At 45.4% G+C, this 21,701-nt stretch overlaps 2 protein-coding genes across 3 annotated transcripts in view; both read left to right on the top strand.

Annotated features, from left to right (window-relative positions):
- The first annotated feature begins 42 nt into the window (after positions 1–42).
- Positions 43–9,233, top strand: Mllt11 (MLLT11 transcription factor 7 cofactor). The gene is made up of 2 exons (XM_057793537.1): positions 43–616; positions 7,981–9,233. The coding sequence occupies exon 2, from the start codon at positions 7,987–7,989 to the stop codon at positions 8,254–8,256; it is 270 nt and encodes an 89-aa protein (XP_057649520.1). The 5' UTR covers positions 43–616; positions 7,981–7,986; the 3' UTR covers positions 8,257–9,233.
- Positions 9,234–10,067: 834 nt separating this feature from the next.
- Positions 10,068–21,701, top strand: part of Gabpb2 (GA binding protein transcription factor subunit beta 2) — a 35,444-nt gene continuing 23,810 nt past the window's right edge. Inside the window, exon 1 of one of the 2 annotated variants that reach the window (XM_057793536.1) lies at positions 10,068–10,176. The gene's annotated coding sequence lies outside the window, so the exon portion shown is untranslated. Of the gene's footprint in view, positions 10,177–10,242; positions 10,452–21,701 lie in introns of those variants that run through there. The other variant, XM_057793535.1, reaches the window with a different exon arrangement.

Raw genomic sequence — 21,701 nt, 5'->3', positions numbered from 1 at the left:
CAGCGCTCCGCCCAGGCCTGCCGGGGCGCACGGCGTGGCCCGCGGGGACAGCGGGAAGCACCGCGCTCCTGGACACCCCCGGCACCCCAAGTGTGTGTGCTAGGTCTGTCCACCTGCTGCAGGTGCAGAGGTGACCGCGCGCCGGGGCCCTTTCCGGGTCTCCCAAAGTCCCCTTCGGTCCTTAGAGTGAAAAGGAGGAGCGTTTTGTGGTCTAGCGGGAAGTCTTTTTAACCCATGCTTCTAAGTTAGAGGACAATTAACTGCTCAGCCATTGCACCCCGGTCAGCACGAGGGTGCTGGAGAGATGTGGGTGCCGTGCGAGCCGATGGAGAGGCTCTAGCCTGGGTGGCGTGTTCCGGAACCTATCATTCGAATTAGCCGAGTCAGGCAGAGAGGGGGCGGGGAGTGCTTCCGCCCTTGCTAGGAGGGGCTGCATTGCAGGGGAGACCCAGCGGCCGACTCTGTCACAGACGAGGCAGAAGGCGTGAGCAGACAAAGCCGTCTCATCACCAACAGCTTTTTTCTGCAGCCTCCTCCTCTCCGGTCCAGAGCAGACCCCGAGCCCCTGAGGCATTCTCTCCATCTTCGGAACACGCCAATCATTCATTGGTAACAGGTAACCTAGCTGAGGGGCGGCTTCTCAAGCTTGAAAGACCCCCATGTGAGACTAGGTGGGGGACCGTTTCAGAGGAGAGAAGGGGGCGCTCTGAACAATGGGTAGCTGTTACCAGATTTTTATCTGTTAAGATCTCCATCTATGCCTTATCGTGGACCTAAGCATTAATTTCCAACACTTTACCTGTAATTATTTCTCGGCATTTAGCTCTTCATTTCGTGTATCCATTTTCCGATAATTTTTGCCTTGTGCATCTAATGGCTTCTGTCTAGTGGCTAGTTATCTGTATCTTCCTTTTCAAGCTATAATTTTGCTACCAGTTATTTGGTGAATCTTTATTCCTACTGTAATTCCTGCAACCTCTACTTCTTGGGTTTCCACCCTCCTCACTGTTCTGACAGAGAGTTTTGGGGAGTACTCCTTTTTCCTTTTCCTTTTCTTTTTTGACATGGGATACTATGCAATCTCTTCCCTGTCTCAGATTTTCATCCCGAAGAGGCTTGAGGTAGGACAGGTGGAGGCAGCTGTGCCATTGCCTGATGGCATGTTGGAATCACTGCAGCCCACAGGAACTACTGACCAGAACAGATTTTTCTTTGCAGCCCCTCCTAGTTCGTGGGGAAGGTTGTGGCTAGTAGGAAAATCCCAGAGCAACGTGAGACACACCAGAAAGCTTCCGGCTCCATCCTCCACCAGCCCTGCTCAGGCTGCTTGGTGGCAGCATGACACAGCAAGGCTCTGTGGAGCAGGCCTTGGGTGCTCCTGGGGGGCGGCAGTCTAGACAAAGGGTATTTGGGTGTGTCCACGTGGCTTAAAGAAAGTGTGTCTTTAATTATGGTGTCTCGAAGAACTGACAATGAAATTTAGAAGTTACTTTACCTACAATATCGGGGTAGTTCAAAATGGATGGCACATTTACTGAGTGTGTACCATGTCGTCAGTCGCCATCCAGAGCTTCCAGACAGACAGGTAAAATGATGGGTGAAGAGCAGTTAAGGAAGGAAGGGGAAGCCAGCTTGAAAGCAGCCCATCTTCTTATTTTAATGCTACATATACCTGTGTGTCTGCTTTCTGAAACGAATTTGGGCCTCTGGACATGTCTCCGGGCTGGAGATTTTCAGCTTTTTGATATTTCCTTTAAATATTTCCACATAATTTCCTTTAAATTGTTTTATTTGAATTAGTTTTGTGTTTTGTTCATGTTCCTTTTGTTTTGGTTTGCGGGGTGGGTCTCTGGACTCAGTATGCAGCCCAGGCTAGGCTTGAACTCACAGTCCTTCAGCCTGCTGACTGCTAGGACTGCAGCTGTGTGCCTCCACACCTGAATTTAGCTGTTTCAGTTGGAAGACAGTTGTGTGCAGTCTCTGATCAATTGTTTAGGCAACGGTTATACGTGTTACAGTTGAAAGGAAAGGAGTCAGATTGTCAATGCTGACTTAAGTGCTAGCTTAGTCTCTGTTTTTCAAGACAGTTTGTTGGCTTCCATACAACTCCTGATTCTCCTGCCTCCTCCTACTAGATGCTGGGGTTGTAGGAATTCCTTACCATACCCAGTTCTCCTCCTAGTCAGATTAGAACCACAGAAGGAGGTCAGCAGAATATACTAAGAATTATTTTAGAACGAAATTCTTTTTATGCATGTGTGCTTTTATGCCAGAAGAGGACATCAGATCCCACTATAGATGGTTGTGAGCCACCGTGTGGTTTGTGGGAAATTAACTCGGGACTTCAGCCAGTGCTCTTAACTGCTGAGCCATCTGCCCAGCACCGAGAACTAAATTCTTAGCTGGGAGTGGTGGCACATACACCTGTAATCCCAGGACTCAGGGCAGAGGCAGGGATGCCATGTTAGAAGCCAGCACTTGGGCTACATGTTAAGACCTTATTTAGGAAATAAAAATAGGGGCTGGAGAGATGGCTCAGTGGTTAAAAGCACTGCCTGCCCTTCCAAAGGTCCTGAGTTCATTTCCCAGCAACCACAGGATGGCTCACAACCATCTGTAATGGGGTCTGGTGCCCTCTTCTGACCCGCAGGCACACATGCAGACAGAATACTGTATAAATAATAAATAGATCTTTTAAAAAAAGAAATAAAAATAAAACCACAAACAGATGTCTTTTTTTTTTTTTTTCTGACAGCTCTCACTGTGTAACTCTGGTTAGCTTGGAACTCACAGGTGCCAGCCTCTGCCTCCAGAGTGCTGGGATTAAAGGCGTGGGCCACGACCGCCCTGTGAAAATTCTTTTTTTTTTTTTTTTTTTTTTTGGTTTTTCGAGACAGGGTTTCTCTGTAGCTTTGGTGCCTGTCCTGGAACTAGCTCTTGTAGACCAGGCTGGCCTCGAACTCCCAGAGATCCGCCTGCCTCTGCCTCCCGAGTGCTGGGATTAAAGGCGTGCGCCCTGTGAAAATTCTTTTTTTTTTTTTTTTAAATATTTTTTATGGTTTATTTAATGTGCATTGGTGTGAAGGTGTCAGATTCCCTGCAAATGGATCTTCAGACAGTTGTGAGCTGCCATGTGGGTGCTGGAAATTGAACCCAGGTCCTTTGGAAGAGCAGTCAGTGCTCTTAACCACTGAGCCATCTCTCCAGCCCCCTGTGAAAATTCTTAATGGAGCATGGTGGTACATGTTTACATTCCAGGCTCCATGGAGGCTGAGGCAGGATTGAGGGACGTACCAGGCCAGGACTGGGACGGAGATGGCTCAGTAGGTAAAGCCATCTTTACCCACCCAAGTGTGAGGACCTGAGCTGGAATCCCCAGAACCCATATAAAGCTGGACACGGGAGTGCAGCTGTAATCCCAGGTTACAGCAGGATGGAGGCAGAGCAGGAGAAGCTCCAGGAGCTCCCAGCCCAGCATGCCTGGTTTACATGGTCAGACAAGCAGAAGGCAAGGCCTCTCACCTCTACCTAGGCATGGGGTGTGGATGCCCAGCCCCCCCCATACACAACACACACAGATTTCTATTTGTTTATGTATTTATTTATTTTTCCGGGACAGGGTTTCTCTGTGTAGCCTGTTCTAGAACTTGCTTTGTAGACCAAGCTGGCATCGAACTCACAGAGATCCACCTGCCTCTGCCTCCCAGAGTGCTGGATTGAAGGCATGTGCCACCACCACCCGGCACACACAGAGATTTTAAAAAAAATTTTCAAGTTTAAAAAAAAAAGATTTCGGCCTGGCGGTGGTGGCGCACGCCTTTAATCCCAGCACTCGGGAGGCAGGGGCAGGCGGATCTCTGTGAGTTCGAGGCCAGCCTGGTCTAGAAGAGCTAGTTCCAGGACAGGAACCCAAAAAAGCTACAGAGAAACCCTGTCTCGAAAAATCAAAAAAAAAAAAAAAGATTTAATTTTTATGAATGCCAAGAACATGCCTGCTCCTGAGAAGACGGTGTCAGATCCCTTGGAACTGGTGTTGGTTATCAGCTGCCATGTGGTTGCTGGGAACCCAGGTCCTCTGTAAGGACAGCAAGAGCTCTCGGATTATACTAGAAGTATGAGACTTGGGGTGCACATCAGCTGGACACCCAAGCCAGCTCCTGAACAATCTAAGGTGTCGTCTGGTTTTCACGGTTTTAGTTGAGTACAATGGCACACACCTTTTGTATCCAAGCACTCAGGAGGCAGAGGCAAGCAGATCTTTGTAAGTTCAAGATTGGCATGGCCTACAAAATGGGTTCTAGGACAGCCAGGGCAATATAGTGAGACCGCGTCTCAAATAACGTGGCTTAAAAAATATATTTGTTTCTCATTTTAAGCTAGGTGTGATGGCGATGTCTGTGACCTCAGCATCCAGAATCTGGAAGCTGAGACTAGAGAGAATCTTGAGTTTCAAGGTTAGTCCAGGCTATATAATAAGATTCTACATAGCCCGGGTTACATAGCTAGACCCTTGCTCAAAAGAACAAAAACTATTTTTTTCCTAGTAGTTGTTGTTTGTTTTAGTTATGTAATCTGGGTGTCAGAAGTTCAAGGTCAGCCTCTGCTACTTTAGTTCATGGACTTAACCTGTGTCATTGTCTGTGGAAAACAGTTTATTAAACGCCCTGTGTTATAAGAAGGTCACTCTGTAGGAGATTTTTAAGGGAAGGTGTTTTTTTTAAGTCCGCTAACAAGGCAACACCTGGTGATGTCATAAACTTCCCGATAAGCTTAGTCAGTAACAGCCTGGCTCCTAAGGCATGCTCTTTAGTGTCTGTAGTCCAGACCTCAGTGGGGCTTGGTTAGCTCAAAGGTGTTATAGGTGCAGTCATGCTTGCTAACTCTCTGCACGTTCCCATGGAGATGGTCAGAGCTGAGTTCATGGGGCAATGACCTCACCTTTCTGCTAACTCCTTGGCCCTGCTTCAGTCCGGCATCACGCTCTTGTTAAACTACTTCTCTGCTGAGTAATGTTCAGCTCCCAGGAGCTTATTTTGGAGCTTGATGAGAGAGGGGGAAGGGAAGAGGAGGAGAGAGAGAGGAAAGGGAAGGGAGTATGAAAGGGGAAGGATGGATGGAAGAACCCAGACTTTGCTTTTTTAAGCTGTGTATCTTGGACCATGCCTGAAACATCAGCATTTGGGGATGGAGGCAGGAGGATCAGGAATTAGATTTTGAAGCTATTCTGAGCTATGAGACCTTGCCTGAAGAAAAAAAAATTATTTATTATTATTATTATATTGCTTGTTTTGTTTTGCTTGAGCCAGAGTCTTGCCCAGCCTTGGCCCAAACACATACTCCTCAAACTCCTGCCTGAGCCTCTTGATTGCTGGGATTATAAATAGAACGGGTAGTGTTTTTTTAATGTTATGAAAGGTCATGGGATGGCCTGAAGGTGGTCGCAGATGCCTCAGAGGAGGTGAATCTGAGTTGGAGCCCAGCCTGGTTCACAAAGCAAGTTCTAGGGAGCCCAGAGCTGTTGCACAGAGAAATCCTGAGTTCAGATCCCCAGAAGCCAAATAAAAAGCTGGGTATGACCGCCTACATCTGTAGCCCCAGAAACACGGGAGGGTGGAGACAGGAGGATCCCTGGACTCGCTGGCTGCCCACCGAGCTCCAGGTTCAGCGAGAGCCTGTTTCAGAGAGCAGGGCACATGTTACTCGAGCAGGGTGGTGCTCCTCTCACTGCCGCCACACACTCACCGTGTGACACCTGTGGACACCCGTGTCTGTCTTTGCACAAGATCACAGGGAAAGGCACACGGCTGGAATCCCAGCACTCTGGAGACTGAGGAAGGAAGATGGCTGACTACATACTACATAACAGCCCGGGCAACAGAGGAAGACCCTGTCTTTTTTTTTTTTTCTTCCCAAAAAGTTTCAAAGGAAGGAGGACCCTGTCTTAAAAAAAAAAAAAAGAAAGCAGCCCAAAAGTTCTGGCCTGGTGTGATACGGTCCTGTAACTCCAGCATTAGGGCGCCTCCGCATGAAGGCTTTGTGTTTGAAGTTAGCCTGAACTAGAGTTGAGTTTGGAGCAAGACTCAAAAACCCACTTCTGGGCCACCCCCAACCCCGCATTTCCTGCAGTTTCTGTTCTAGGTCAGTTTTCCTAGTTTGGCAGAGACATTTCACGTCATATAGGGACACTTTGGAACTTACTTAAGGGCACTTTTTAGGAGTCCCAGGCTGATGAGAGCCGATAGTGTGTTCTATAAAGACTTTTTGAAACTTCTATTTTTGGTGGCAGTGGAATGTTTTTTTGCTCCTTTGGGAACATTTAAACTAAAGCTTCTTGCCCTTTCCCTGGCCAGTAAAGAATCCACGAAGGCTCCAGAGAGCTCTGCTAGTCGCAGCGTCAGGGAGGTGTGGGCTAGATGAGAAGCAAAGGTACCACAACTGATTGTTAACTCCCGAGGCAGAGGCAGGCAGATCTCAGGGAGTTCAAGGCCAACCTGGTCTACAAAGCAAGTTCTAGGACAGCCAGAGAAGCCCTTGAAATACAAACAAAGAAACAAACAAACCCCAAAAAAACATGGAAAGAGGAATTGGGCATAGTGCATATACCTGTAATCTCTGATCTCTCCATCAGCTCTTGGTGAGTTCAAGGCCAGCCTGGCCTGCATTGTGAGACCCTGTCTGTCAGGGCACCGTTCTTTCCCTGTAAGCTTTGCTCCCTTACCTGGTGCTTCCAGCCTGCTTGCTCTCAGTTGTCAGCGGGAAAAGATGGTGGTGTAGCGGAAGAAAGCTGTTCTAGCGTCTGGGTTTGTCCTGAGGAGAGATGGGCCAGAGAGACATAGTGAGGATTTGTTACTTTGAGGACAAATAAGTGAGAGTGGCAAAGTGTCAACTGTGCTAATAAGGGCAAATTAGTGTTTACATGTAACGTCTGTAAGGTCTAGCTCCTGCTCTACCCAAAAGTAGATGTGTTTTGGGTTTTTTTTTATCTTTATTTTTTAGTTTTTTGCTTTTGAAACAGCCTCGGAAACTCATTCTGTACACCAGGCTAGCCTGGAACTCAGAGATCACCTGCTTTTGCCTCCCAAGTGCTGGGATTAAAGGCATGTGCCACCATGCCCAGCCTAGTAGGTGTGTTTTTAGCCATAGAGGAACTTTTGGTTCTAAGGAGATAAACACATAAAATATATCCAGTCCATCGTGATCTGTAACCAGAACAGAATGGAGTCAGGTAAAATTCTGCAGGGTGCTGGGGAAGGCTCTGTGGTGGCTAGGTAGGTGGAGCTCACCGCTTTGGGGGAGATGTCCTGGAGGAGGTGAGTTCGTTGCTGCATTAAAGGCAAGAGGAAATGCGAACATGTCATGGAAGACCTTTACAGAACACCATAGCTTAGTAAACAGACGTGAAGAAGCCATATGTTTGGTTCTGGGAATGTGTAGGATCCTTGACCAGTACATGTAAAGTCCTGACTTTGGTTCTCAGCACAGTTAATTAATTTAGTGGAGCAGGCCTGTGACTCGGGAGGCTGAAGCAGAAAGATTTCAAGTTCAATGTTAGACTGGGCAAGTCAGTAAGAGCCTGTCTAAAAATAAAGGTAAAAAGAGGGCTTAGGGTATAATTCAGAGTTTTATTTGCCTAGACACCCCAGGTTCTGTTAGCCCCTCAATACCACACACAAAAAGAGTGGGGCCAGACTTGTAAAGGCTCAGAAATCAGACCTAAGGGGATAGAGATACAGCTCCTGCCTGCTGTGTATAAGACCCGAGGTATATTACTGCAGGAAAAACTAGAGCCAGGGTGAGCCTGCTGCAGTGGAGAAGTTAGGAGCTGGTGCAGAATCGTAATAGAAAGTCCTGGTACTTGTCTTAAAATCCTTGGCTTAATTTACCAGAGCAAACAAAAAGATCAGCTTAAGCAAGGGAAGAAGGCTCGGGGCAAGGAGCTTGCTCTGGCATGAAGACTAACAAGTGACTTGCTCTTCCCAGGGAATTATGAGGGACCCTGTGAGTAGCCAGTACAACTCCTTTCTTTTCTGGAGGATGCCCATCCCAGAACTGGATCTGTCGGAGCTGGAAGGCCTGGGCCTGTCAGATACATCTACCTACAAGAGCACAGACAGCAACGGTGGCAAAATGGGCGGTCAAGCAAGTGGAGCAGAACAGAAGAACCCAGAAGGTGATCCCCTCCTTGAGTTCAGCACCTTTAACTTCTGGAGAGCTCCCATTGCCAGCATCCACGCTATCGACTTGGACTTGCTCTAAGGCCAAAGCTTCTCTCTCCCACCCCTTACCCCACTGCCTTCCCTTTTAAGCCCGGTCCTTTCTAAGCCTTTCCCATCTAATACTGTTCTCTTCCCTTTATTGTGCTGGTGGTGCTGATGAATCTGCCAATTGAATTGTATGTTTTTATGTATTTATTTCTTATTTATTTATTTATTTATTTATTTATCTGCCTACTCCATTTCTCTCAAAAGCCTTCTAGGCACAAAGTCAAGGGTTCAGTCACAGGAGTACTAGATTACGGGATTTCCACCCCAACCCCAAGGATATTAACTAGTCCCAGAAAACCATCCGTATTGGGGCACCAGAGAGAAGTACAGTTGTGCAAAATGGGAAACCGATTTATTTTTTTTTTACATTACATTTTAATCGGCTTCAGAGATTCCTCGATCCTCCCTGATTTCCTGCACGAGGCCAGTAAGCAAATATTTCAAGTAGTGAGGACCTGGAAGTTCTGAGATGCTTCCTACAAAACAGGATGTCGTGCAGAAACATGGATGGTCATGGGTACGAGAGGAAATAACGCGCCCTGGAGAACGGGAGTGAGGAAAAGCATGGAATCCACCTCACAACTCCGCTCCTAGCTATGGGTTGGGAACTTTGAGAGAACAGATTTCAGTCTTCATGGGCAAACCTTGGTGTAGGATAATCCATAAAAGGCAAAAGATTTATATGATCTAAAGGGAAACCAGAGTAGTATTAGCATAATTTATATAAAATTGTGATTCAGTCATGGAACAGGCGGAATGTTTTGGTTCTTAGCACTTTAGCTTTGCCCTTCTGTAGTTGCAGTATGTGATGGGAGCCAGTGGTTCCTGGGCATGGTTCTTCAGCCATTGGAAGACCGTGAAAGAAGCAATTATATTCAGACCCTGCACCTGTCCCTCTTCCTTCCAAAGTTATTGCTGCTGATTTGTGCTGCCATTGTTCATTTATTTAATAAAGATGTTAAAGCCTAAGTCTGGGTTTGCGTTTCCTCTCTTCTCAGTGAAGTACTACAGATCTCGGAATTTACTTGTTCCCACATTCAGCTTTTCGTTTTCTCTAATACTGACTGCGGAAGAACTGTTCGGGATGGATGGCGCTCAGTGGTCGGAGTGCTTGCCAGGCCCCACTAGAGTTCCTCAGGAAGCCGGTGCTCTTAGACACTAAGCCACATCTTTTTGTTTGTTTTCTCTGTATAACAGTCCTGGAACTTGCTTTGTTGGTCTTGAACTCATAAAGATCTGCCTGTCTCTGCAGGGGTGTGTCACCATTTCCAAACCTTGTGTTTAAATTTGGGGCCTGGAACCTGGACTTTGAGTTCAAAGCTCTCTCTGCCTAGGCTGACATTATTAGAGGCTTGTCTGTTGCTGATTTTTGAAGGACCTTTTTTTTTTTTCTCAGTCCATTCATTTAAACCGATGAGTGGAAACCAAGATAAGCTGTTTGGTCCATGAAGTGACGGAAAGGAGATGCAAATTCATGTTCCATCCTCTTCAGTCTCCCCCCCAAACGTTGTAAGTTTGTCTTCCCTGAGAATGGCTTTATATTCAGGCTACTAATTGGCAAAGTATCCGGTCGGGCAGGTGTCCGATGCGCGTGCCTAGCCAGGAATGTCCCCGAACAGTCTCGCGAAGGTTAAGACGAGGAAGCACGATTCCCCCCTGACCCTAAGGCTAGCCCTGCGGAGAACCAGTGGGAAGGTGGAGCGCAAACTCCAAAACGACCCACCAGCAACCTCACCCTCGCAAGCGTTGGCGCCAAAACCACCGGCCCGGTCCGTCCCCTACCGGAACTATGCCTCACGTAAGCCACGTAATCAATGATCCTGCGCCTCGCTAAGTAGTCCCGTTCAGGATGCCCTCGGTACACGCTTTTCAAGCTCAAGAGGTCCTGGGTAGGAAGAAGTCGGCCTCAGAGGTGCGTTGCGGTTTTGACAAAAAGGCAAAGTGGGGTTTCTAACCCATTTCATCCGGATTCCTCCGCCAGGAGGCATAGTCACCGGGTCTTCACTTCCGGGTCCGCCATTTTATTGCCTCCATTTTTCCGCGAGGGGGGGGTTAAAGGTCCCCCAAATATGCATATGTGAAAAGGCCAAAAAGTGACGGCCGCTGGCAAGGAGTCTTAACTTGAGAAAGAAACGGGACCAAGCTGGCGGGCCCAGTAAGAGCGAAGCGGGCAGCGCTCCGGAAGAGGTGAGGGGGAGGGAGACGCAGAGTTCCGGAGCGGCCGGAGCGCCGTGGAAGGGGCCGTGACAAGTGCCCAGCCCGGACCTGTGGGCGCCGGCCCGGAGGCTGCCGGAGCGGGGGTGGCGGCGGGGGGAGAGGGACAAAGAGGAAGGGGATGCTGGCGGGAGGAAGGGGAGGGGACTGGAAGGAGGTGAAGGGGGTGGGTGGAAGACCTGGGGCCGGGGAGCCGGACTACGGGAAGCCCAGGCCAGAGGGGTGGCCGTTAGGGGGCAGCGTGGAGCGCAAGTCCAGGCTGCTGCGAGCCTCAGACTTGGGGCTCCCTTTTGCAAGTTGGCGCCCCTGTTTTTGGCAGGCACAACGCTGGTGTGAAGAACTGAAGGATATTTGAGGCAAAAGTGGGCACTCTTACATTTCTGGGTCTGATAATAACGTGAAACTTTATAATCTGGGTAAGAGCAGTTATGGCCTGATATCCAGTTCTTACACGAATGTTTGTGCAGGAGACAGGAGACGTGTGCAATTAAAAAAGGAATAAAATTATCCATAGACCGTGAATTGCTGTTTGTTTCCCATTAGTGTGTTCCTAGTCTCACAGACTTCCTCGAGGCACCGCTCATTGGTCTCCGCTTCCTGTAAAGGCTTCTCTAGTTTCTGTCTTAAATATTTGAGTCTCACTAAGTATCTCAGACCGTGCACCTTGCAGCTCTCCTCTTGTTTAGCCTGGAGTTACAGAGGTGAGCCACTATGTCTCGCTAGTCATGGGGGGTGGGGGTGGGTTGTTGTTTGATTTTCGAGTCAGGGTCTCTCTGTGTAACAACTCTAACTGTCCTGGAATTCGTTTTGGAGACCAGGCTGGGGCCTCAAACTCACATAGGTGCCCTTGCTGGGATTAAAGACGTGTTCCACCACCACGCAGGGCAACTGCTAGTCGTGTTTTTATACGTGCTGTAATAAGGAAGAGCAAACCACCACACCCAAATTATTAGATAAGCCAGTGATTTTTGGTAGTGGAGTCCATTGTCAAGTGCTCAGGCACTCCATGGTTATTAAAACGTTTATTGAAAATTCTTAAAACTAAGTATGGAGGTATATGTCTGTGATCCCAGCACTCAACCATTGAGAAGAGCGGGTAGAACAGGCAGAAGCATCCAGGTATTCAAGTCCAGCCTGTGCAACAACAGTGCGGTCCTTGTGGTCGTGTAGTGTCCCTGTCCTTCCCTCCCCCCCTCCGTGTGTCGTCGCGCCCCCCGCCCCCCTTTTGTCTTGGTATTTTATCCACCTTTAGATTCCCTGGAGGCGGGCCTGGAAATGTAGCGCAGGGGCAGGTGTGTGTCTGGCATTCCTTTGCTCTGGGTTCTATCCCTAGCATAAAGGGACTAGAAAGGAAATTTAGGGTACAGATTAGAGCAGATTTTGTGTAGATTTTATTGTGGAGGCACACTCTATAAAGGAAGCTAGTTCCCCTTTGTAGTGTTGAGAACGTTGCAGCTGCCTAGATTGGGCAAGTGAGGTAATTTAGTAGGTAAAAGCTGCCAAGCCTGACTGAGTTTGATCCTTAGGACAGCACACACTAGCAGGAGGGGACCAACTCCTGTGGGTTGTCTATGGCCTTCACGCTCTGGTGAGTCAATGCCCACAAAAGTGCACACAAATAAATAAGTTTTGGTTTTTTTAGTTTTTCGAGACATGGTTTCTCTGTGTAACAACAAACAGCCCTAGCTGTCCTGGGAACTCACTCTGTTGACCAGGCTTGCCTTGAATTCACAGATCCACCTGCCTCTGCTTCCCAAATTACAGGTATGCACAACCACCTCCTGGCTATTACTTAAAATTTTTTAATTACTTTACATTTAAAGTAAATTTTAAAAATTACTTAATTTTTTTTTTTACTTACAGTTTATGTGGGTGCACACACACATTTGTGCTTGTGTAGATCAGAGACAACTTAGAAGATTCAGCTCCCCATTATGTGGAAACTGGGGATCCAGCGCAGGGTCTCCAGGCTTAGACATCTTCACCCTCTGAGCCATGTATCTCACTGGCCCCAAAATACTGTTATTTATAGGTGCATTTTAACTTAGGTAGGTGCTTCAGGTAAATCAGGAGTGACAGGATAGGAAAGGAGAGCCAAAAAGAACAGATTTCTTGGAGGCCATTTTTACCAGAATACAAGTAGGAACCAAAGACATTCCCGCAAGTAACCAAATATAAGAATGGGTTTCCCACCAGGCCGTCATGATGCACGCCTTTAATCCCAGCACTCGGGAGGCAAAGGAAGGCTGACCTCTGAGTTTGAGGCCAGCCTGGTCTGTAGAACAAGTTTCAGAACAGGTCCCAAAGCTACAGAGAAATTCAGTCTGGAGGGGGGGAAGAACTTGTTTCCCAGCTGGGTATGGTGGTGGTGCACGCCGTTAATCCCAGCACTCAGGAGGCAGAGGCAGGGGGATCTCTGAGTTTGAGGCCAACCTGGTCTGTGGAGCGAGTGCCCGAACAACCAGGGTTACACAGAGAAACCGTGTCTTGGGGGGAATAATTTAAGACAGGGTTTCCTGGTTTGAAACAGGATTTTGTGACACTTAGGCCAACCTCCAACTCATCATCATCCTGGCTCAGGATCCCAACATGATGGGGTTGCCTGCAAATGTCATCATGCCAGGGGGACTGTTTTATTTTAGTCCTCCCCTTCACCATGCTTGTCTCTAAACAGTTTTCACTGAAGACAGCTTGGCGATATCGGATGATCTCAGCTGTCTCTCTTACCATGGTGATCGCTTCAGATTGGTCTGATCCCACGTTGGGAGAGGGACAGATGTCAAGGAGTCGTACCAATAAAACCTTCATAGTTAGTTTTAAGCAGATAAAAGGTACAGACGGAGTGGCCTTTTAGGTCAGGTCTTCACAGAATCTACTCTTGTGTTTGAGTTCAGTCTCCTGCGGAGTAGTCCCAGCTTCTCAGAAATGCTTTTCACTCTTTTGTTGGAGGTTGTTCTCCTACAGAATGCTAACAGCCAGCCATTGAAAAGCTTCACAGAAATCCAGTCAGCAAAGCAAATGTTGAGTGAGAACTAGCCTGAAGATTGTTGTTTATAGGAGTTCTCTTTAAGTGACCGGTGCCTTTTAATTATCAGAGGACTGCTTGGAGTGCACATTGTTAGGGCACGTCTAATTATCTTTGTTTAAAGCGACTAACTAGTTAGTACAATTAGGAGCACATGAGCACAGGCCTGGGAAAAGGAAGCACCACTAGCAATTCTAGTGTAGGCCTCATCAGCTTGACCCCAAGCTGTTGGCTCCTAAACCATGCGTCTGAGCTTATCCAATACAGCAGGCATATAAATATATATATATATATATATATATATATATATATTTTTTTTTTTTTTTTTTTTTTTGGTTTTTCGAGACAGGGTTTCTCTGTGGTTTTGGAGCCTGTCCTGGAACTAGCTCTTGTAGACCAGGCTGGTCTCGAACTCACAGAGATCCGCCTGCTTCTGCCTCCCAAGTGCTGGGATTAAAGGCGTGCGCCACCACCGCCCGGCTCATATAAATATATTTAACATGTAAGGAGACAGCAACATTTGGCACCATTGCACAGAACTGTACAGAAATCTTTCCTATAGTAGCACAACTTCTGCTCATTAAACAAAATGTAGACTCTTTAGTTCCCTAGGTCTACCACACCAACAAAATCTAATGTTAGACCTTCACAAATTTAGTAATTTAGCGACACCTGACCACAGACTTATTTCTCTGTGTGTTTCATTTGTACAAAACGAAATATTTTCATTCCGAGACCAATAGATGGAGACCAAGGCTTCAAAGATCAGGATTACCCAAATGGCACACTTTTTATTGAACGGGTTTGTTTGTTTATGTAGGAGTGCTTTGTCTACATGAATACCTGCAGGCAAGAAGAGGGCAATCTCATAGATGATTGTGAGCCATCATGTGGCTATTGGAAATTGAACTCAGAACCTCTGGAAGAGTAGCCAGTGCTCTGTGTGTGTGTGTGTGTGTGTGTGTGTGTCGAGACAGGGTTTCCTGGAACTCACTCTGTAGACCAGGCTAGCCTCAGACTCACAGAGATCATCCTGCCTTTGCCTTCTGAGTGCTGAGATTAAAGGCATGCGACACCACTGCCGACCCAGCCAGAGCTCTTAACCTCTGAGCCATCTCTCCAGCCCAAACAGTATTGATTTTATGTGTATGAATGTACATGTAACTATGGTGTGTGTGAGGAAACCAAAGACAGCTTTCCGAGCCAGGTCTCTTCTACCATAGGGGTCCAAGAGACTGAACTCCATTAAGCTTGCGGCAAGTGCTTTTACCTTTTACCCACTGAGCCTTCTTTTCTGTCATTGAGCAGTGCCGATTAAAAATATCAGAAACAACCTGGGCGGTGGTGGCATATGCCTTTAATCCGAGTTCTCGGGAGGCAGAAACCGGAGGATCTCTGTGGGTTTGAGGCTAGCCTGGTCTACAGAGTGAGTTCCAGGACAGCCAGGGCTACACAGAGAAATCCTGTCTCAACCCCCTCCCAATATCTATCTATCTATCTATCTATCTATCTATCTATCTATCTATCTATCTATACACCACATACATATGCATACACATATATCAGAGACAAGTTGGGGTTGGGGCTCACACCCTTAATCCTAGCAGCTGGAGAACAAGAGATCTCTGAATTCAAGACCATCAAGGGTTTCTTAGTGAAACTTTGTCCTGACAAAACCAAACAAAAAAAGCCTTAAAAAATCAAAGAATTTCATTAGCTATCCTACATGTTGACAGCCCAGACATAATGCCCATTGTATAATACAGAACAGCTAGCAGTCATTTTGCACGTTCTAAATTTACATGTATTTAACTCTTCAAATGTCTACATAATATATGTAAGTTCTACTCTACATGTTTAAGTCACAAATATGTAGATTAGTAATGTACCAAAATCCCCTTATATTTAAAATCACTTTGCTTTCAAAGAGGTTATTAAAAGACAGAAACAGAAAAGTAAAGGAGCTCGACTTTTTGCTAAGGTTTGTTTGTTTGTTTTTGAGACAGGGTTTCTCAGTATATATAGCTCAGACTGCCCTGGAACTCACAGTCCATGGTGGCCTTGAACTTAGGGTGAGCCTTCCCACTCTGCCTCCCAAGTACCACCACTGCCAGCAATATTTTTTTTTCTTTTTAAAGATTTATTTTCAACTTTAATCCCAGCACTCGAGGTCGGTGGATCTCTGAGTTTGAGGCCAGCCTGGTCTTTGGAGCGAGTGCCAGAACAACCAGGGTTACACAAAGAAACCATGTCTTGGGGGAAAAATTTAAGACAGGGTTTCACTGTGTAGCTCTTGGCTGGCCTTGACACTGAGATCCACCTGCCTCTGTCTATATGTACGTACTTGTGTCTGCTTGTCTGCACTATGTGCTTGCAGAGCTCATGGAGACCACAGAGAGTGAGTGCACCAGAATCCTGATGCGGGTGTTGGGAACTGAAACCAGGTCCTCTGCAAGAGCAGCAACGGTTCTTAATCTCCAAGCCATCTCTCCAGCTCCGATATTCATTTTACTCTTTTTTTTTTTTAAATTTTTTTTAAATATTTATTTATTATGTATACAATATTCTGTCTGTGTGTGTGTCTGCAGGCCAGAAGAGGGCACCAGACCTCATTACAGATGGCCATGAGCCACCATGTGGTTGCCGGGAGTTGAACTCAGGACCTTTGGAAGAGCAGGCAATGCTCTCAACCACTGAGCCATCTCTCCAGCCCCTCATTTTACTCCTAATTCTGTACATTGTCTGTGTGGTGTGTGCATGTGTGAAGTACAAGTGCCTGCAGAGTCGAGAAGAGGAGTGTCTGACCTCATGGAACTAGAGCTCAGGCTCCAGACTGGGGCCTCTGAAAGCAGTGCATACCCTCAGCTGCTGAGCCATCTTCATCACCTTACAGACAGTTACATTTAATTGACAGTTTGATTTGGGCAGGAGTGTGCATGCCCACAGTATTCATGTGGAGGTCAGAGGACAACTTTCAGGAGCCTGCCCTTTCCTTCCATCTGTGAGTTCTGGGGATAAAGCTCTAGTTGTCAGGGTTGGTGGCAAGTTCCTTTATGTGCTGAGCTGTCTTGCTGGTCCTCAAGCAGGTAGCTCAATAAAATATAAAATCTTGTCAATTTTATGATGTAATAATTAATTGGATATTAAAATACCCACTTTCTGGACTGAAGAGATAGCTAAGTGCTTAAGATTATGAACTGGTTTTGCTGATTTTATTCCTAGTAACCAAATAAGGCTGCCCAAATCCACCTATAACTGCAGTTCCAAGGGACAGATTCCTTCTTGTGGCCTCCAAGAGCACATATCCACAGATACAAAACTATACACATACTGTTTTAAAAGTAAATAGTAAAAAGATAAAAATAAAGCATCCACCTTTATAGCATTACAACAAAATGTATTTTTTATTAGCAATTAAACTAATAGCAAAATTAACCTATTTTGACATTCAGAAAATATATGTATATTCTATGTGGATCAAAGCCCAGAAATCATGCAAAATAACTCTATATACATGCCAATCCTAAAATGTATGTTTTATATTTACATTTTAAATTTGCTAGCCAAAAGCAGTTTAGAAATTTCCTGAGAGCTAAGCATAGTGGCACCAGTACTTGGAGGCAGAGGCAGGTGGATCTCTGTGAGTTCAAGGCCAGTCTGCTCTACATAGAGAATTCCAGGACAGTCGGAGCTAGATTATAGAGAGACCCTGTCTCAAAACAACAACAATAAAAAACTTTTTTTCTGAGCAATTAACAACGTATTTTAAAATGTAACCATTCTTTAAACACAAGGAATTAGAGCCTCCTCTCATATGCAATAACATAGACCTTTTTTGTTACATATAAAGTAAGCTTACAAATGTGCTCAATGTTATTGATCATAGGGATTGTAGCTCCATAATTTTCCTCTTGAAAGGGAAGTTTATGAGCTGAGGAAACACTCTGCAGGTAAATTGCTTACATCTGAACCTGAAGACCTGAGTTCAGTTCCGGGGACCCACATGGTGGAAAGAGAACTGACTTCAGCATGTTCTCTGACCTCCACATGTACACATACACACAGAATAAGTAACTGTAAAAAGATGAAATAGTCCTGAAAAGGGAAATAATAGCAATAATCCCACAAAAGGTTTTTTGTGAGCATTATTTAGAAGTCGTTCTGTCGAGACAGGTGAATCTCTGAGTTCGAGGCCAGCCTGGTCTACAAGGGCTACTTCCAGGACAGGCTCCAAAGCTACAGAGAAACCCTGTCTCGAAAAACAAAAAACAAAACAAACAAACAAAAAAAAGTTCTGTCAAAATAAAGGATTGGGCTAAGGATATGGCTGTGTAGGCAGAGTGTTCACCTAGCATGAACAAAGGCGGGTTCAGTCCTCAGTGCTTCATTCATGTACTGGTATGTGTTGCCACAGACCTGTAATCCCAGCAGTTGGGAGGTAAAGAAAAAAGGATCAGGACCTCAAGGTCTTCCTTGACTGTGTGGCAAGTTAGAGACTAATGTGGGCTACTTGAGACCCTGTGCCAAATAAAGAAATAATTTTCTTATGTCCTTTCAGATACCTTTTAGGTACTCTTGACACCGAAGTGTAAAACTTAATTTCTTCATAAATTTGTTTTGAAAGGAAACCTAATCAAAATCTGTTTATCTGATAGAAATTTTGTAATTTTAAACTTTTATGTCTCCAGTGAGTGTCATTTTAAATACATAATCTGTATTTTCTGTAAGTCAGATTATTTCTCCAAAGCATTTCTTTTAGAAGATCAGCTATTTTTTGTAAATCTTATAACAATTTTTTTTCGTAGCCTGTTTCTACAATTAACATTTGAAACATCAGCTCCAAAGCACTCCAGTGGGGAGGACGGTGCTCAGAACACTATCTCAGTTAGCTAAGGCTTTAGTTAGGGCTGATAGAGCGGTTCCTATATCAGTTTTCAGAGCCAGGGGAAGCAGCTCCCAAGTCTGTCCTCAGATACTCACAGTAATGTCATAGATACATACTATAATGCAGGCATGTCAGGAACAGCAAGTCCAGAGAAGTGGGAAATGAAGGGACCAGGGCCATGCCACAGCTGTTTTTTCAGAAACTCTGTGGGAAAACTAAGTTCTGCCCCATGATGGTTTTAAAACTGATGCATTTACAAAAGATATCTAGAATTTCCCAAGGGGCCATCAAGGTACATGAACTTAATATTTTCCATGGTTACATAAATCACAGATTCTCTGCATGCTTGCTTCTCTCTCTCAAATGGTCAACAGAAAACAGCCACAAAAGACCGACACATGTGGTACATAGACATCTATGCAGACAAGACATATGCACATACATGTATATATACATATGCAAACAGAAAATAGCTTGACAAGGCCCAGTGTACAAGCAGTATAATAACTCAAATAGTTCAACAAAACCAGCAGCTCAGGGGCTGGAGAGATGGCTCAGTGGTTAAGAGCATTGCTTGCTCTTCCAAAGGTCCTGAGTTCAATTCCCAGCAACCACATGGTGGCTCACAACCATCGGTGATGAGGCCTGGTGCCCTCTTCTGGCCTTCAGGCATACAAGCAGAAAGAATATTGTATACATAATAAATAAATAAATAAATAAATAAATAAATATTTTTAAAAAGTATGAGTTTAAAAAAAAAAAACCATCAGCTCAGAACTACAAAAGACAAAGCCTCAGAGAAAATTCTCAAGAGCCCAATACCACAGCACTCAGGAGGCAGAGGCAGGTGAATCTCCGTGAGTTTGAGACCAGCCTGGTCTACAGAGCAAGTTCCAGGACAGTCTCCAAAGAGAGGAACCCTGTGCCAAAAAAAAAAACCAAAAAAACAATCGTTCATTCAATAAATAAAAGAGCCCAATCCCAAGTACAGCCCATTTTTGTGCTTCACCAAATAGAGGTAGAACAGCAGCAGCAGATGGAAGCTGGAGTGGGAAGATGAAAGTCCTAGCTGCCTATGGTGGACATGCCTTTAGGGGGCAGAGGCAGGCGAATCAATGAGTTTTGAAGTGTTCCTGGTCTTTATAGTGAGTGTCAGGACAGCCAGAGCTTTGTAGAGAGGTTCTGTCTTGAAAGAAACTCCCTGGAATAATGTGACCCTAGCAGCTGCTTGGTACTATTTAGCCCTCCTCTCCATTGGGAGTGAGTGACTGACTGTTTTCTCCTGGCCATGGTTTGCCAGAATTGTTACCATACGTGCTAGGGTCAGAGCTGCGGCCTGTCATCCCTGACAAGCTAGGCGTGGCCACCTATCCTCAAATATGTCAGTTAAATCCACTGTTAGTAATGAAACAGAAAAGAATTTATTGAGTGTGGCCACACTGGAAAGAGTGACACCCACCTATCTGTTTTGGGGTTCTAATATAAAAAACATAGATGAGGGGGCTGGAGAGGTGGCTCAGAGGTTAAGAGCACCGACTGCTTTTCCAGAGGTCCTGAGTTCAATTCCCAGCAACCCCATGGTGTCTCAATCATCTGTGATGAGATATAGTGCCCTCTTCTGGCATGCAGGTGTACATGTAGGTAGATACTGTATACATAATAAATAAAAAAAATAAATGAATTTCAGGTCGATAGAAGGTGTGATGCATAACTGATTTTTACTGGTCAAGGTGTAGCCCGACGGCTGTCATTGGCTCCTGTTTCCTGCAAGTTGATCTGACAAGTTGTCAGAACTGTGAGATCTTTCTGAGGTGACAACTTTCTCAGCCTGGCACCTGGACTCAGCCTCTTCCTTCTCCCAAAATGTGCTTCCTGGGAAAGTTCAATGAAGTCCATTGTCTCAGTAGTCTGACAGCAGAGGAGGGACACTCATCCTTTTATGCTGTCTTCATCCTGTGAGGAGAGTTACACAGGAGTTGCAGGCATGAGCCAGCAGGCCTGGCCACACCTAGCTTTTTAATAGCTTTTCCAGCTGATGGTAGTTATTCTTTGATGCTGCACCAACGCTTGGCAGGTGGTAAATTTTTTTTCTTTTTTTTGTGGTCCATACAGCATCATGCATGCTAGACCAGCACTCTGCCATTGTATTACATACCTCACAAGATATGTGGTAATTTCTTAAAAGTTAGTTGCAAGGTTAATAATTTAGCTCAGTAATACCCTGCCTGGGTTTCATCCTCTGCACCAGAAAATAAAAAATAATTGTAAGGGCTGAAGAGATGACTCAGCAGTTAAGAGTATTGGGTGGTCTTCTCAAGGACCTAAGTTCAATTCCCAGCACCCACATGGCAGCTCACAACTTCCTGTAACTTCACTTCCAGGGGATCTGATGCCCTTTTCTGACCTTCAGAGGGCATTGCATGCAGGTAGCGCACAGACATATATGTAGGCAAAAATAATCATACACAGAAATGATTTTAAAAATAAAATTAGTTGAAAAGAAAAATCTGAAACCATATCAAAAGAATTTTTGTGCTGTGTACCTTAAAAACAATTATCTGTCTTATATTTTTATTTTTGGATATACTGGGGCTTGAACCTAGAACCTTGTATGTAGTAAAGAAGTGTTGTACTGGGCTGGAGAGATGGCTCAGCCATTAAAGGCTAGGCTCACAACCAAAAGATATAAGAAGTGTTGTACTATTAAGCTGGTTTTTTGTTTGTTTGTTTGTTTTTTGGTTTTTGGTTTTGTTGTTGTTGTTATTTAATTTGAGGCAGGTCTCACTAAATTACCCAAGCTATGCTTGAATTCATATTATGGCCCAGACAGGCCTTGAACTTTTGCACTATTGTGCTCAGATCAAGCCCAGGGCTTGGCATGCTAAGCAACCCTCTATGAAATGAACTCTATCCCCAGCCTTTGACTTGAGATTTTGAGATAGGAATCTTAAACTTAAAATCTTCCTGTTTTAGTCTCCAAGAAACCAGGATTACTGTGATTACAGGCCTTTGCCACAAGGTCCTACTTTGAATTTTTTTAATTTTTTGAGGGGGTGGTTCATGAGTACTCCGTGGTGTGTGTGTGGGAGGTCAGAGGACAACTTTCTGGAGTTTCTTCTCTCCTTTTATCATGTGGATCCTAGGGTCAAACTCAGGCTGTCAGACTGGAGAGGTGGCTCATAGATGACTGAGTTCAGTCCCTAGAGCCATATGGTAGAAGGAGAGAACCAGCTCAGCAAGCTGTTCTCTCTCTCTCTCTCTCTCTCTCTCTCTCTCTCTCTCTCTCTCTCTCTCTCTCTGTGTGTGTGTGTGT

Source organism: Chionomys nivalis, chromosome 18 (assembly GCF_950005125.1).
Source record: "Chionomys nivalis chromosome 18, mChiNiv1.1, whole genome shotgun sequence".
NCBI lineage: Eukaryota > Metazoa > Chordata > Mammalia > Rodentia > Cricetidae > Chionomys > Chionomys nivalis.
Note: the sequence above shows the minus strand (reverse complement) of the source record. Positions and strands in the feature narration are given on the sequence as shown.